Source organism: Triticum urartu, chromosome 6A, assembly GCF_056163025.1.
Source record: "Triticum urartu cultivar PI428250 chromosome 6A, HENAU_Tu73, whole genome shotgun sequence".
Lineage (NCBI taxonomy): Eukaryota > Viridiplantae > Streptophyta > Magnoliopsida > Poales > Poaceae > Triticum > Triticum urartu.
Window position 1 is genome coordinate 561,656,713 of NC_141878.1, and position 18,418 is coordinate 561,675,130.

The following is an 18,418-nucleotide window of genomic DNA, read 5'->3' on the forward strand; positions in this document are numbered from 1 at the left end:
CACATCTAGACTTATAAGCGATAAAATAAGATTCCTAGTCTTGCATTTAAGACTAGCTCAGTTGGTGTATGATGGTCTTGTTTTTCTGGTCATGGGCATAGTTAAGTGTGACAATGATGCTGAGAACATTTGAGGTAACGATGTTGGAAGAACACTCGTATTGCCATGACCCAAGTTGTATCTTTTACTAAGAGATGATATTGTCACAAGTCTATAGTCCATGAAACGGGAAGTTAACATATGCACTTCGTTAGACCATGAGAGTATAGAGTCACTCCATACCGGATGATGCACTTTGGGGTTATTCTGATGTCAGTTGTAACAGGGTGATCATAACGGCATCTTGCATGTTCATCGGAAACATATGATGGGGAACTAGATAGATCGAGACTCGGATTTTGTTCCTGTGATGATGGAGAGATTTTTTAGGGGCCTTCGGTGTGATGACATCTATCATCATCAGGTATAGTGAGAATGTATTTGACTCACGGGGATACTGATATATATCACCTCGGGTTTTGAAAATTATCGCAAAGCAAAATGAATATCATATGGTAGCTACAGGTTCAGTCGATAAACATTTGTGTGAGTATAGGGGTCAATATGGATGTCCATAGTTCCGCTATTGATCATTGGTCGAAAGTTTTTTCGGTCATGTATGTGTTTCACCAAACCTACAAGCTCACATACTTAAGAACCTTTGATTCGTTGAGTTCTAATTGAGTTGGGAGTATTGGAGTATATCACCAAAAAAGTTTCGGAGATAACGGAAATTATTGTGCGAGAGAACCAGAAGTGTTTCGGGGAAATCAGAAGCAGTTCAGAGAAAACCAAATAAAACTGGATAGGTGTGAAAGATCTGGAGGATGTAATACTAGTATATGAGGGCTCCAGTATTTATATGGAGCCCCTCAGGATTATTCTAGGCACCATGGGCTGCCCAAATAGACTAAAGCCTATTAGGGCGCAGCCACATAGGCCTAAAGGCCCATATATGTGGTGCCCCCCAAGCTAGAGGGTGGTGGGGCGGCACCCCCTTGGCCGTCGCCACAAGGGGAAGCCCCCTCCTCCAACTTGGCCTCGCCCCTCCACCTATATATACCCATGGGGCGCCCCCTACTGAGACACACGTTCTCTCGCGATCTGCGGTGTCCCCCTCTCTAGTTCTCCACCATAGCTCTTCTCGCGAAGGGCTGCTTGTTGGAAATATGCCCTAGAGGCAATAATAAATTAGTTATTATTATATTTCCTTGTTCATGATAATCATTTATTATCCATGCTATAATTGTATTGATAGGAAACTCAGATACATGTGTGGATACATAGACAACACCATGTCCCTAGTAAGCCTCTAGTTGACTAGCTCGTTGATCAATAGATGGTTACGGTTTCCTGACCATGGACATTGGATGTCATTGATAACGGAATCACATCATTAGGAGAATGATGTGATGGACAAGACCCAATCCTAAGCCTAGCACAAAGATCGTGTAGTTCGTATGCTAAAGCTTTTCTAAATGTCAAGTATCATTTCCTTAGACCATGAGATTGTGCAACTCCCGGATACCGTAGGAGTGCTTTGGGTGTGCCAAACGTCACAACGTAACTGGGTGGCTATAAAGGAACATTACAGGTATCTCCGAAAGTGTCTGTTGGGTTGGCACGAATCGAGACTGGGATTTGTCACTCCGTGTAAACGGAGAGGTATCTCTGGGCCCACTCGGTAGGACATCATCATATGCGCAATGTGACCAAAGGAGTTGATCACGGGATGATGTGTTACGGAACGAGTAAAGAGACTTGCCGGTAACGAGATTGAACAAGGTATAGGGATACCGACGATCGAATCTCGGGCAAGTACAATACCGCTAGACAAAGGGAATTGTATACGGGATTGATGAAGTCCTTGACATCGTGGTTCATCCGATGAGATCATCGTGGAACATGTGGGAGCCATCATGGGTATCCAGATCCCGCTGTTGGTTATTGACCGGAGAACGTCTTGGTCATGTCTGCATGTCTCCCGAACCCGTAGGGTCTACACACTTAAGGTTCGATGACGCTAGGATTATAAAGGAAGTTTGTATGTGGTTACCGAATGTTGTTCGGAGTCCCGGATGAGATCCTGGACATCACGAGGAGTTCCAGAATGGTCCGGAGGTAAAGATTTATATATAGGAAGTCCTATTTCGGCCATCGGGACAAGTTTCGGGGTCATCGGTATTGTACCGGGACCACCGGAAGGGTCCCGGGGGCCCACCGGGTGGGGCCACCTATCCCGGAGGGTCCCATGGGCTGAAGTGGGAAGGGATCCAGCCCAAAGTGGGCTGGGGCGCCACTTCCCTTATGGCCCATGCGCCTAGGGTGAAGGGGGAACCCTAAGGAAGAGTCCCAAGGAGGCAAGGCACCTCCTAGGTGCCTTGGGGGGGAGGGAAACCTCCCCTGGCCGCCGCCCCCTAGGAGATTGGATCTCCTAGGGCTGGCACACCCCCCCCCCCTTGGGCTCCCTATATATAGTGGGGGTAGGAGGGCCTCTTAAACACACCTTTGCCTTTGGTGCAGCCCTCCCTCTCTCCCAAGTCCTTCTCCTCTCCCGTGGTGCTTGGCGAAGCCCTGCAGGATTGCCACGCTCCTCCATAACCACCACGCCGTTGTGCTGCTGCTGGATGGAGTCTTCCTCAACCTCTCCCTCTCTCCTTGCTGGATCAAGGCATGGGAGACGTCACCGGGCTGTACGTGTGTTGAACGCGGAGGTGCCGTGCGTTCGGCACTTGATCATCGGTGATTTGAATCACGACGAGTACGACTCCATCAACCCCGTTCACTTGAACGCTTCCGCTTAGCGATCTACAAGGGTATGTAGATGCACTCTCCTTCCCCTCGTTGCTAGTCTCTCCATAGATAGATCTTGGTGATACGTAGGAAAATTTTGAATTTCTGCTACGTTCCCCAACACTGCTCCTCCCTCCTTTTCTATTCTGGCATCATCAAGCCCCAGACGAGGAAGCACTGCCAGATCTCTGGTGTTGAACATGTGCAATGCACAGAGGGGCCGTACGTCCGGTTCTTGTTTGAGGGATCTGTTCGTGAGACTTCAAGAACACGATCTTCACAAACTCTTTTTCCGTTGCAACTTGTTGTTGGTAAAGATCTAACCTTGTATGTATGTCTTCATAGTGATCCTAGTTTTGTTTCATAGGACATTTTTTTCTATACTACAATGCCCAACAATATGAGGACCATGCTACAATGCCTTTTTTGGCCAAAATCATAATTATTGGAAGTTATTATGGCAAATCTGCTAGAGTTGCTCTTAGACGTGCCTCGTAAGTCTCTCATGTGCTTAGACCTGTGGAGGTAGTAATCGACATGTATGGTCACACAAGTTTTCCCACTACACAATCACATTGTGGGCCCCACATAGGACGTACATTTTCTATTTTCTGTGAAATTTTCCAAAATTCTATAATTTCAAAATTTTAAAATATTTTTTGAAGTTCAAAATTTTGTAAGTTCAAAGTATTCTAAAAGATCAAATTTTGAAAGTGAAACGTTTGAAAATTATTTTAAAAAATTCAAATTACGATTGTCAAAATTTTGGAAGTTGAAAGACTTGGAGCAGTCGCGACGTCCATGATCGAGCTCGGCTGTTGGTCGTCCGCCTCTTGCACGCAACTCCAACGCACATCCGCTCTGGTGCTCACCTCCACGTCGATCGTCTGCTCCACGCTACCTTGCATGTGATTCGAACCGCCGCGTCATCGGTGGAAGCACCTCGCGACACCAATGGCCACTACGCCAGATCATGCGCCAGCTCCACCACATCCCGCATGGCACGGCATGGAAAAAATCTTACCATCGCAAGAGTTTTGCCTGACTATGTCCTACAGGGACGACAAGAGAGGAATGAAGGAGCCGGTTGTACGGGTGAGTTGCTAGTTTGGGGCGCCAAATTAGGGTATCTTTTCTCAAAACGAGGGAAATAGAAATACGAAGGATTTTACTGACATGTCCTCTTGAATCCTACAGGATTAGAAAACTACAGGAATTCAGATAAAAGAGTGTTTGATGAAGTGAGGCGTTTTGGAGGCCGAGCTCCATGCAGCCTTTTATTTTTGAATCTATTTTTCAAAAAATTGAACTTTTCGGTTTCAAAAAAATCTGGAAACTTTTATGCAAGTATACAAAGATGAAATGTATATGTGTGTAAAAATTCAGAATGAAAAACCTTGAGATGCGACCTGTGCAGAAAATACAAATTTGTTGTCTTTGAGGATTAATAGTATCATGTGTTGAAAAACCTCATATTTGTTTTTTTTCAGAGGCCTCATTTCAACATAATTTGTCCTGAAAATTTACACACATGTATATTATGCCTTCATGTCTATGTGTATTTTTTCATAATTTTTAAAATCTAGAAATATGAATTTTGATGAAATTTCAGAAATGCTTTTGGAGGCCTGCATGGAGCTCGGCCTCCAAAAGGCATTTTTGTGTTTGATATCACTATAAAGAAAATGAATTATACACAGAGATTTGAGTGGATGCACTTTTTTCTCCAAAATAAAGTGCAAATGAATTCTAAGAAAACTTGCTAACATTTCAATATACTATGAATCAAACAGCCAACACAGAAAAAAAATCCCTACGATCTAAATTCTCTAAAAATCCTACAAAACTCTTTTGGATCAAACCCCCAGCTCAGCCTGTCATATGCTTCGTGTACTTACTTTCGTTGTCGTCACATGTCGACACTTTCGATCTGCTAAGCAATACCACTTCTGCAAACGAAAAGAAGAGTGATCACATGTTTTTGGGGAAGTGTCTTCTTCACTCTAGTAGGCAGCCACCTGTCGACCCACTCATGCGAGCACACGTAGCGCCCTGCCCGGCGATTTGTCCATCTGACCACCCCTCTTTATGGGCTAGTCGGCACTCACCTGCCCATCCACTCACGAGAGCACACCTGGAGCTTCGTCCACCCTCGAACGGCCTATAAATAGTGCCTCGTGCTGCACCTGCTTTACACAACCATTTGCTTCACACAACCAAGACAAGTAAACAGCAGCACTAGTAGATTTCCCGAGTGACAAGTTCAGCGCAACATGGAGCACCAGGGACACGGCACCGGCGAGAAGAAGGGCATCATGGAGAACATCAAGGAGAAGCTCCCTGGTGGCCAAGGTGACCACCAGCAGACCGCTGGCACCCACGGGCAGCATGGACACACTGGAATGACAGGCACGGAGATGCATGACACCACGGCCACCGGCGGCACCCATGGGCAGCAGGGGCTTACCGGAACGACTGGCACTGGGACACACGGCACCGGTGAGAAGAAGAGCCTCATGGACAAGGTGAAGGAGAAGCTGCCTGGACAGCACTAAGCTCGGTCTGCCCACGGCCGCCACCTTTGCAGAATAATACTCCACCGTATATGAATTGATCGAGTCTAGTTCACCTAGCTCACTTGGTCGTTGGAGGAGCAAATGTATCTCTGGTTTAAGTTTTCACGGACAACAGTGTGTTCACAGTTTTCGTCTATTTACACTCCGTCATGCAAATTTCCTTTTTGTTCCTTTTCTTTTGTCCATCTTATTATCCGACAGGCTTTTGTAACTTAATATAAGACGTCTTTCGACAATATGACTGTCAAAGAAGTCCTATGTTAAGTTACAGAGGGAGTACTTCGGAGCGGTAAAAGAAATGATAGCTTTGTGTTGCACTGTTGCAGGACTTTCCTAGTGGCATAACAGATTTCGAACTCTTCTTTAGAATAACCCCTTCTCCATTCCTCGAAACAAGCCTGTGATCAGGTTCAGTTTTACAACGTTCAAAACAAAACAAGCACACTCTTGTCTTAGCTTTGATGCAAAACATAGTTTGTTCTTCTCGGTGATGCTGATTCCTTGTAAGATATGTATGCTCTGAGAGTAGACAGTGCACACACTCCCTGAAGGTGCTGTTGTGTGTGGATAGGAACTGGGACGTGGAGACAGGGTCGGCTGCGTTGCGCTTGAATCATACAGCCTTCGATAACTGACATGGCTAGAAGTCACGTGCAAGAGTAGGATGAAAAAAGTGCCTATAAATTGTTTCAGATTTTTTTTTGTGGTGCCTTGTTTATTTATTTAGAAAGCAAATCATATGCTGCTCTGCTATGAGATTATTGCATGAACAGATAAACCTATCTTTTATTTTGAAGTTTATATGTATGTATGGTGGCAGCCTTTTAAGTTTTCGGTGGAGACCAGATCATTGAGATCGATATTTTTTCCTCCTTTTGGGTGATCTCTTCTTGCTTCTGCTTTGGCTAACTAGCATTCATCCACTGTGAATCCCCAACCTGCATTAAATTACTGCACTGAAACCGTCTATGGTCTGGCAGATCAAGTTTGTTCGACCTCACATATGAATTCTGTTTTCTACAGTGTATAAATATACCTTGTATGGTTCAGATTTTTTAATATGCAAAACAATATATGGAATTATAGCCCCTCTCATGACTGTAAGATATATATTCGTTGATCATTTGTATGAAGGAAAACATAAAGGGGGGAGATAATGCAAATTCCACTAGTGCTCTTCTAATTCACATGGTTACATGCTTCTACAGCCCTCCTATCCAAACAGAAAACAAAGTGAGTGGCTAATTGCAAGTCACCTGAAAACTTAAACTGGGCCATCAGCTGATTTGGCAGGATTTTGAGCCGTTGGATAGAAAATGAACGGTTCAGCTCACGTCTTCTTCCTCCAACCGCTCTTCTTCCTAGAAAACGGATCACTATCTCCCCCTCCCCTCTTTTTTTTTGGAAAAAGTGGTCATCCCCGGCCTTTGCATCGGAAAGATGCATGCGGCCACTTTATTAAAAAGCCGACAGTAACAAAGTCTGATCTGCATAGTACTGCCCACAAAAGGAACAAAGCAAAAATAAAGAGTACAAGTCTCAAAGCCACATCCGGCTGGACGAGGATACACTAAGGACCTATCCTATGTAGTGATCGCCATCCAAACCGGTTGAAAAAAATCCGTGCTGCCATCTCCCATCGGTTGCACCCAGTAGCCAGCTGCTCCCGGGAGGCCGTAGGAGTGAGTAATGACTACATACGGATCCATGCCGTAGCCTGGAATATGACCTGCAAAAAATTAATCATAAGTTTTCTGTTAAAAATCACCGTTCGAGCAGTGATCCCCCCTCCCCCCTGCCGCCTACTACCACCGTTCGAGCTGCCGCCCTCGACCGAGGTGCTCCGGCGCCAGCCTCACCCCCCTCCCCAACCACCGCCCTCTGCCAATCTCTAATTCCGGCGCTGACCTTTTTCCGGCAAACTTGCACCACCCCTAAGATAGATATGGGAGTCTTATCTGGCGAGCTCCTCCCTTCCCTCCAACTGTTCCTTTCTTCACATGAAAATAAACTAGCCCAAATTCCAAATTTAGGCGACTTACATACAACTATTGTGGAAAACAATATATGTTTACACTAGGAATGGTTTCCCTAGTTTTGTTACTTTTCAAACCTTTTATTAATAATATGGCCGCATGCATCTTTCAGATGCAGAGGCGGGGGTGAGCCTCCCTTTTCCAAAAAAAAGAGAAATGGTTTCCCTTGTAACCATTATTATGGTCTGTGCACAGTAATATATAAGGTGATCTTATTATAGGTGGAGTCTACATGGTTTCCCCCACAAAAGAAGGAGAGTCTACATGGTTTCCAAACAGGACCATAGTGCTGGCAAACGTGGAATAGAAAACGAATGATTGTAGTCACATCTCCTGAATCCAACGAATTAGAAAACTACATGAATTTGATTGAAAGAGTGTTTGATATATCCCTATAAAAGCGAAGAAATTCTATAATGAGATTTCGTGGGTGCAGACTTTTCTCTAGAATAAAGTGCAAATGAATTCTAAGGAAAATTACCGGGCATTTCACTCATCTGAATCAAACAACCAATATAGAAAAATTTCCCATGATATAAATACTCTAAAAAAATATAAAATTCTTTTGAATCAAAACCTCAGCCTCTACTACGTAATAATATGGTTGTGTGCACATAGCTCGATGCAAAACTGAGGCTTGCTCCCCATTGCAAGAAAAAAAAGTCTTACCCTCTCTTATGCTTCGTCAAGTTACTTTCGTTGTCGTCACACGCCAACACTTTCAATCTACCACTCTCCGTCCCATAATATAAGAGCATTTTGAGACGGAGAGACGGAGGGAGTAATAACGTTCTTATAGGAGTATTATAAATGGAGGGAGTATCATCTTCATAAGCAAACAATACCATTTTCGCAAGAGAAAAGAAGGATGGGATGATGATTTTGGAGAATCATCTTCTTCCCGGACGAGGACGAGTGAGCTGGGACGTGGCGACCGGGACGCGCCAACTGCCCATCAGAGGCCCGGCTCCTCTAGTCGGCAGCCACTGACGCGACCACACGTAGCGCCCAGCCGCGGCGATTCGTCCATCTGACCACCCTCTTTATGGGCTAGTCGGCACTCACCTGCCCGTCCACACGCGAGCGCATTCTGTGCAGCTTGGTCATTTTTATGTTTGGTTTCTCTGCGGCCTTCTTCTCAAATGTAGAATTGTGTGCTTCCTTGCGGTTTAGAGTTGCGCATTTGCTCGTTGATAAATCATGTAGCCTCATTCTGAATGTTGGGACAAAACTGTAACGTTATGTGTGTGTAACGCAACCATTATTTTCAAGCGTGTGCGATGGAAGTAATGCTTTGAAAAGAAGTATATACTTGTCTGAATGTTTGTTCTTGTCCTCCCTTGCAAAGATGGTAGCGCCATACTCTGCCATGTTACCACTAGCTAGAGCGCGAAGAACTTGCAGGAACACGATTTACTGAAGACATTTCGAAATGTCTTGGCCACAGGGGTGCGTTATCGCGTGATGTTTGCGTCCGGGATGTCAAATAACAACAAGGTAAGACGGCATTAGGAGAAAATGAAGATTTCACCCGGCCGAGACGACCAAACGTATCTCCGCACCCCATCATTCTGATTCTGAATCGTTAGTGTTAGCAGCCCTGGCTCCATTACTCGAAAGAAGCCTGTGATCACGTTCAATTTTACAACGTTGTATGAAAACAAAAGAAGCGCTCCGCAGCAAGAAAGTGCTCTTTTTTATCCCGAGCTCACATGCTCCCCGATGAACAATACAATCCGAAAAATTAATAAATTAAATTCAAAAAATTCTGAATTTCTTTTTGTGATAAGCATTGATGGAAGTTTTAACATCCTGCAAATTTTCGTGATGAGGTACGCTGGAGGCAGCCCTTTCAGTTTTCAGTGGAGAACAGATCATTGAGATCGATTTTCTCCCCACTTTTGGGTGATCTGTTCTTACTTCTGCTTTGGCTCACTAGCATGCATCTAATGGAATACCCAACCTGCATTTAAATACTGCACTGAAACTATCTATAGCTTAGCAAATCAAGTTTGTTTGATGCAAAAATTCTGAGGATGTTACTCTCTGCTATTGTCTTTGCAAATTGCCTGCTTCACAGTTTTGATTTCATTGTGGTTGTGATTCTTTACTGCTAAAATACGAAGGATAGTAGTGACATGTCCTGAATCCTATGAATTATAAAACTACATGAATTCAAATGAAAGAGTGTTTGATATATCCCTACAAAAGCAATGGAATTCTGCACAGAGATATTAGTGGATGCGCGTTTTTCTCCAAAATGAAGTGCAAATGAATTCCAAGGAAAATCACCAAGCATTTCAGTCCTATGAATGAAATAGGCAACATAGAAAAATCCCTAGGATCTAAATCAGTCAAAAAATCCTACTGTATAAAATCATTTTGAATCAAAGCCCTTAACCTCTCGTATGCTTCGTCTAGTTACTCTCGTAGCCTCATTGTCGTTATATGCCGACACTTTCGATCTTCCATCCTCTTAAGCAAACAATTCATTTTCTTTTGCAAGAGAAAAGAAGGGTCAGATGTTTTTGGGGAATCATCTTCTTCCCGGACGAGGACGAATGAGCTGGGACGCGCCGACCGGGACGAATGAGACGGACGTGGCGACCGGGACGCGCCGACTGGCTTGAGAGGCCCGGCTCCTCTAGTCGGCAGCCACCTGCCGACCCACTGACGCGACCACACGTAGCGCCCTGCCGCGGCGATTCGTCCATCTGACCAGTGACCACCCCTCATTATGGGCTAGTCGGCACTCACCTGCCCATCGACTCACGAGAGAACACGTCGTGCTTCGTCTATCCTCTAACGGCCTATAAATAGTGCCTCATGCAGCACCTGCTTCACACAACCACCTGCTCCAAGTGAACGACACCACTAGTAGATTTCCCGAGTGACAAGTTCGGCGCTGGATGGAGCACCAGGGACACGGCACCGGCGAGAAGAAGAGCATCATGAGCAAGATCAAGGAGAAGCTCTCCAGCAGCCACGGTGATCACCAGCCGGCCGCTGCCACCCACGGGCAGCAGGGACACACCACTGCAGGGACGCATGGCACCCCGGTCACCGATGGTGCCTACGGGCAGCACGGACACACTGGAGCCACCGGCACGGGGATGTACGGCGCCGACACCGGCGAGAAGAAGGGCGTCGTGGAGAACATCAATGACAAGCTCCCTGGTGACCATGAGGACCATCAGCAGACTGGTGGCACCTACGGTCAACAGGGACAGACTGTCGCGGCGACGCATGGCGCCTCAGCTACCGGTGGCACCTATGGCCAGCAGGGAAACACCGGTATGGGGACACATGGCACCCCGGCCACCGATAGTGCCTCCAGGCAGCACGAACACACTGGGTCCACCGGCACAGGGATGCACGACACCGACATCAGCGAGAAGAAGGGCGTCATGGAGAACATCAATGACAAGCTCCCTGGTGGCCATGGGGACCACCAGCAGACTGGTGGAACCTACGGGCAGAAGGGACACATGACCGCGGCGATGCATGGCGCCTCAGCCACCGGCGGCACCTATGGCCAACAAGGAAAGACCGGTGCGGGGACACATGGCGCCCCGGCCACTGATGGTGCCTACGGGCAGCATGGACACACTAGGGCCACCGGTACGGGGATGCACGGCGTCGACACGGGCGAGAAGAAGGGCAACATGGAGAACATCGATGACAAACTTCCTGGTGGACATGGGGACCACCAGCAAACTGCTGGCACCCACGGCCATCAGGGACACATCGCTGCGACGACGCATGGTGCCTCGGCCACCGACGACACGTATGGGCAACAGGGAAACACCAGCACGGGGACACATGCCGCGCCGGCCACCGATGGTGCCTATGGGCAGCATGGACACACCGGGGCCACCGGCACGGGGATGGATGGCGCTGACATAGGCGAGAAGAAGGGCGTCATGGAGAACATCAATGACAAGCTCTCTGGTGGCCATGAGGACCACCAGCAGACTGGTGGCACCTACGAGCAGCAGGGACACACCGATGCGGCGACGTATGGCGCCTCAGCCACCAGCGGCACCTATGGGCAGCAGGAAAACACCGGTACGGGGACACATGGTGCCCCTGCCACCGATGGCGCCTACGGGCAACACAGACACACCGGGGCCATCGGGACGGGGTTGCATGGTGCCGACACGGGCGAGAAGAAGGGCGACATGGAGAACATCGATGACAAACTCCCTGATGGACATGGGGACCACCAGCAAACTGCTGGCACCTACGGCCATCAGGGACACACCGCTGCGGCGACGCATGGCGCCTCGCCCACCGACGACACGTATGGGCAGCAGGGAAGCACCAGTACGGGGACACATGCCGCGCCGGCCACCGATGGTGCCTATGGGCAGCACGGACACACTGAGGCCACCGGCACGGGGATGCACGGCGCCGACATAGGCGAGAAGAAGGACGTCATGGAGAACATCAATGACAAGCTCTCTGGTGGCCATGGGGACCACGAGAAAACTGGTGGCACCTACGGGCAGCAGGGACACACCGATGCGGCGACGCATGGCGCCTCAACCACCAGCGGCACCTATGGGCAGCACGAAAACACCGGTACGGGGACACATGGTGCCCCTGCCACCGATGGCGCCTACGGGCAGCACGGACACACCGGGGCCATCGGGACGGGGTTGCATGGCGCCGACACGGGCGAGAAGAAGGGCGTCAAGGAGAACATCAATGACAAGCTCCCTGGTGGCCGCGGGGACCACCAGCAGACTGGTGGCACCTACGGGCAACAGGAACACATCGATGCGGCGACGCATGGCGCCTTAGCCACTGGCGGCACCAATGTGCAGCAAGGAAACACCGGTACGGGGACACATGGCGCCCCGGCCACCGATGGTGCCTACGGGCAGCACAAACACACCGGAGCCACTGGCACGAGGATGCATGACACTGACACCAGCGAGAAGAAGGGCGTCATGGAGAACATCAACGACAAGCTGCCTAGTGGAGACGAAGACCACCAGCACACCGGTGGCACTTACGGTCAGCAGGGACAAACCGGCGCGGTGATGCATGGCCAGCAGGGACACACCGAAATGACCGGCTGGGGGACACACGGCAACACTGAGAAAAAGGGCGTCATGGACGATATCAAGCCCAAGCTCCCCGGTGGCCACGATGATCGCCAGCAGACCGGCGACACCTATGAACAGCAGCGACACACCGACACTGCAACACATGGCACCCTTGCCACCGGTGACACCTATGGGCAGCAGGGACACACCGACACGGGGACATATGGCACCAGCGAGAAGAAGGGCGCCATGGATAACATCAAGGAGAAGCTCCCTGGTGGCCATGGTGACCACCAACAGACTGGTGGCACCTACGGGAGCCAGGAAGACACCGAAATGACTGGAATGGGGATGCATAGCACCACAGCCACAGACGACACAGATGGTCAGCAGGGACACACCCGAATGACCGGCACAGTGGTACACGACACCGACGAGAGGAAGGGTGTCATGGAGAACTTCAAGGAGAAGCTCCCCGACGGCCATGACGACCACCAGCAGACTGCTCGCACCGACGGGCACCACGCCGGCACGGGGACGCATGACACCCCGGCCACCGACGGCACCTATGGGCAGCACGGACACACTAGAGTGACTGACACAGAGGCGTACAGCACAGGCGGCACAGGCGAGAAGAAGGGCATCATGAAGAACACCAAGGAGAAGCTCCCCGGTGGCCACAATGACCGCCAGCAGACCGGTGACACCTTTGGGCAGCAAGGACACACCGACACGGCGACACATGGCACCCCGTCCACTGGCGGCACCTACGGGCAGCACGAACACACCGGAGTGACCGATAAGGGAACACAGGGCACCGGTGGCATCGACAAGAAGAAGGATGCCATGGAGAACATCAAGGAGAAGCTCCCCGGTGGTCACGGTGACCACCAGCAGACCGCTGGCACCTACGGGCAGCATGGACACACTGGAATGACCGGCACGGAGACGCATGGAACCACGGCCACCGACGGCGGGCAGCAAGGACACAACGAAACAACTGGCACTGGGACACACGGCACCGACGGGACCGGTGAGAAGAAGAGCTTCATGGACAAGATCAAGGAGAAGCTGCCTGGACTGAACTAAGCCCGGTCTGCCTACGGCCGCTACCTTTGCAGAATAATACTCCACCGCATATAAATTGATTGAGTCTAGTTCACCTAGCTCACTTGGTCGTTGGAGAAGCGAATGTATCTTGGTTTAAGTTTTCATGGACAACATGTGTTCACAGTTTTTTTTTTCTTTTTAACATTGTCGTGCAAATTTCCTTCTGGTTCAACCCATGTATGTATGCTATGATGCCTATGGCATCTAATATATCAGTATAATAAAGTTACTAAGCTCCCAGAAATTAGAGCCTCGTGGTTGAACGTGGCATGAGACCACCTATTGTTTAATTTTCAGTCGGTAAGAGCATCTCTAGTAGATCCCGTAAACCACTGTTCCTGAAAAACCGTTTACGGTATCTAATAAACGATTTTTGTAGGACACCGGCCGCGCTGCAAGAACAGATCCCGCATAACGATCCCGCATATGACACAAATTTAAACAAACTATACTCCACGCTAAAAACATCTCGCCGGAGTTCATCAAACCAACGTAGCATAGCATAGCACACGGGAGTTCAACACACATAGCATAGCGCATGGGGGTTCAGCACACATAGCATAGGGAAGTTCTTAGTACAAACCATAATTAAACATAATCAAAACATAGCATAGGGGATCTACTCGTCGCCGGAGTCCTCGCCGGAGCCATTGTCGCTGTCGTAGCACTCGTCGTCCTCGTCGTTGGAGATGACCTCGGCGGGCAGCGGCTTCCCTCCCTGAAGCATATCGTAGATCAACGAACCGAAAATCCGGGATTGGGGCTGGTACTCCTCCCAGGACGCCGGCAGCTGCGCAGCTGCAGCCGCATCTCCAGCGTCGGTCGTGCTCCAATTTTGATAGTTTCCTATTAGTAAATAGTAAGCGTTATTAAAAAATATTTTTTGATGATGTATGTTACGATAGTGGTAAATGATTGATCTCACTTATTGTCCGTTGTTGTCTGGTTGTTATTAATGCTTTGCGTGTCATCATATTTCGTAGGTGTAGAAATTCCAATAATTTTTTAGTGCGAAGCACGACATACATGAATTTAGAATACTGCGAGTGTTATATTTGGCTTTACATCTCCAAACAAGAGACATGTTGATAAAGTGTTCTATACATGGGCTGACAAAAAATTTTGCTTGTTGGATGCAGTTGATTTCGATGTTGATAGAAATTATGTTCAACGAAGTTACCGTTAGCATAGATTTACCAAAATGATAATTTCCACGCGTGTGGCACGAAGCAATCCCGCCTTGACATTTTTACAACTAAATTGCCATCCGAAAAGGAAAAAAAGACAAAAAATACTAATAGTTGCTATCCGAGTCATCCTCGCGTCAATAAACTTGTCATAAAAAACATTCAGAGTTTTCCTTTTAGTTTTGTGTTTTCCATTTAATTCTTTTTCATTTCAAACATATTTTACGACACTACATATTGTACACGTTATGCAAAAATCCAGCTATTTCCTCTTGGATTGCTCGTACGCGAGCCGCTGGTAGGAGCTTATCCCGCATCTCCTTCATTTTTAAAGAAAGAGATCAATATGCATGTATTAGTTGTGTGTATGTATATTAGATAATAATGTAAAAATTATGAATAGTGTTCTGACAAACGTACCCATTAGTCTCTATCAGTTCTAGTCCTTTCGGATGCCATCATGCGAATGTTCTTGCAAATATAGTATGCACATAAATCAGTCCCCGACGTCTGCTTCAGGGCCTTTAGGACAATAGAATTCAATCAAATAATAATTAATCAAGCAAGATAATGGTATTGAAACTAGAATTAAAGAGATGATAGCTAGCTGATAGGTACTTAATTAATTACCTTGGGTAGACACCATTTCAGTTTTTTTTCCATTGGCCATCAACCTGTTTGATGAACTTTTCCCAAGCCCTGCCCGCCGGCAAATAAAATGAATAAATGAGTTATTAATTAGTTGATATCAGGAAATGACGAACTAAACAGGCCGACATATAGTTCGATAATGATTTAAATTACCTGTCGACCATCCGGTGGAAACCGATTGAGTAGTCGTTAACATCTTTAAGAAGTGAGTCCAGTACTTGAACTTTTCCCTCGTTAATTTCAATGATTAACAAGATCCAGTGGAAATGGCATGCGCACAGCTTGCATGTACAATTAAGCGGGCATGCATGTATAATTAAGTAGGCATGTGCATAACTCATCAACTACCTAAACCCTCTGTACACTTATTAACATCTAGCTATTAAGCAAAAATATAATTTTTAGTACAAGACAGTGTGACTCATCTGAAGTTGTAAGGAAGTAGTATTTTTGGACAGGTATTTAGGCACACCAAAAACTCTAGCAAGCTTTTCTCTGTGTCTTTTCGTTCTTATGGACGTGTCCATATATCTTGATTAATGGTATTTGGGTCAATGGGCTCATTTTATACATCTTCATTTTGCATAATATCACAAAAAAGAATATAGTGAGGATAATTACAGGTAATGATCAAAGAGCACTACAGCTAGCTAGAAACTTAATTAAATTACAGAAAAAAATCATTTACAAACAACAACAACTTACGATATATTTGTCAAGTGCGTCTTGATTGAATAACTAAAACAATTCTTTAAACTCAACATATAGAGCATTTTCATGGTAGTAATGCTCTGGCCTGACTCTCACCATGAGGAACTCTCGATCGGTAGTCTTGGTTTCTTTGATGTACCATTCATGCAATTCATACATTCTCGTTGATAGACTCTTGATGTCCTCAGGCTTCACCAGAGGTTGGATGCGAGCATATTTCTGTTTTAGTTGCTCCTTGGTAAAAGTTTCCATGGGCTCGATGCCTAGGAGTTGTCTACAATGACACCGGCCTCTTCAGCATGCCTTCTATGATCGTCAGTTATTACCAACTGATCGGTGCCGGTACTCACATGTGTAGGTACAATGAGCGGGGGGGGGGGGGGGGGGGGGAGGGGGGGGGGGGTCAATTGCACCGCCTGTTCTCCTAGCTGGGGAATAGTTTTCCCGCTTTTTTGCAGCTGCTTGGCTTGAGCTCGAGCTCGATGATGTCTTTTGAAGCTACGTCGGTATTTCCCAAAGAGGAAGGGATAATGCAGCACAACGGCGGTAGGTATTTCACTCAAATATGAAATCAAGGTTATCGAACCAGTAGGAGAAGCAAGCAACATAACGTAAACAACCCCTGCACACATATAACAAATCCTCGCAACCCGACATGTCAGAGGGGTTGTCAATCCCTTTCGGGTAACGGTGCCAGAAATTGGTGCGTGACGGGAAAAAGTTGTAATAGATTGAATAAATAGATCACAAATAAAATAAAGTGCAGCAAGGTATTTTTGGGTTTTTGGATTAATAGATCTGAAAATAAAAGCAAATAATATGAGAAAGAGACCCGGGGGCCGTAGGTTTCACTAGTGGCTTCTCTCGAGAAAAATATCAAACGGTGGGTGAATAAATTACCGTTGGGCAATTGATAGAACTTCAAGTACTCATGATGATATCCAGGCAATGATCATTACATAGGCATCACGTCCAAGATTAGTAGACCGACTCTTGCCTGCATCTACTACTACTACTCCACACATCGACCGCTATCCAGCATGCATCTAGTGTATTAAGTTCATGGAGAAACGGAGTAATGCAATAAGAACTATGACATGATGTAGACAAGATATATCTATGTAGAGATAGACCCCATCGTTTTATCCTTAGTAGCAACGATACATACGTGTCGGTTCCCCTTCTGTCACGGGGATCAAGCACCGTAAAATCGAACCCACTACAAAGCACCTCTTCCCAGTGCAAGATAAATAGATCAAGTTGGCCAAACAAAACCCAAATATCGGAGAAGAAATACGAGGCTATAAGCAACCATGCATAAAAGAGATCAAAGAAACTCAAATACTTCCATGGATATAAAAAGAGATAGATTTGATCATAAACTCAAAGTTCATCGGATCCTAACAAACACACCGCAAAAGAGTTACATCATATGGATCTCCAAGAGACCATTGTACTGAGAATCAAGAGAGAGAGAGAGAGAGAGAGGAAGCCATCTAGCTACTAACTATGGTCCTGAAGGTCTACAAAGAACTACTCACGCATCATCGGAGAGGCACCAATGGAGGTGGTGAACCCCATCCGAGATGGTGTCTGATACGTCTCCAACGTATCTATAAATTTTTGATTGCTCCATGCTATTATACAACCTGTTTGGATGTTAATGGGCTTTATTTACACTTTTGGGACTAACCTATTAACCGGAGGCCCAGCCCAAATTGCTGTTTTTTGCCTATTTCAGTGTTTCGTAGAAAAGGAATATCAAACGAAGTCCAAACGGAATGAAACCTTCGGGAGCGTTATTTTTGGAACAAGCGTGATCCAGGGGACTTGGAGTGGACGTCAAGAAACAATCAAGGAGGCCACGAGGCAGGGGCACGCCTACCCCCCCTGGGCGCGCCCTCCACCCTCGTGGGCCCCTCGTTGCTCCACCGACCTACTTCTTCCTCCTATATATATATCTACGTACCCCGCAAACATCCAGGAGCACCACAAAAACCTAATTCCACCGCCGCAACCTTCTATACCCAAGAGATCCCATCTTGGGGCCTTTTCCGGAGCTCCGCCGAAGGGGGCATTGATCATGGAGGGCCTCTACATCAACTCCATGGCCCCTCCGATGATGTGTGAGTAGTTTACTTCAGACCTTCGGGTCCATAGCTAGTAGCTAGATGGCTTCTTCTCTCTCTTTGGATCTCAATACAAAGTTCTCCTCGATCTTCTTGGAGATCTATTGGATGTAACTCTTTTGCGGTGTGTTT

General features: G+C 47.1%; 1 protein-coding gene and 1 pseudogene across 1 annotated transcript; both read left to right on the top strand.

Annotated features, from left to right (window-relative positions):
- The first annotated feature begins 5,011 nt into the window (after positions 1 to 5,011).
- Positions 5,012 to 5,544, top strand: LOC125515054 (dehydrin DHN3 pseudogene; annotated as a pseudogene).
- Positions 5,545 to 10,292: 4,748 nt separating this feature from the next.
- LOC125515052 (uncharacterized) lies at positions 10,293 to 13,837 on the top strand. The gene has a single exon (XM_048680471.2). It carries the CDS (start codon positions 10,354 to 10,356, stop codon positions 13,585 to 13,587), a length of 3,234 nt encoding a protein of 1,077 aa, XP_048536428.2. The 5' UTR covers positions 10,293 to 10,353; the 3' UTR covers positions 13,588 to 13,837.
- The last annotated feature ends 4,581 nt before the right edge of the window (positions 13,838 to 18,418 follow it).

Excerpts from the sequence above, each read along its gene's own strand:
- LOC125515052 (XM_048680471.2), top strand. The coding sequence starts at position 10,354 with ATGGAGCACCAGGGACACGGCACCGGCGAGAAGAAGAGCATCATGAGC.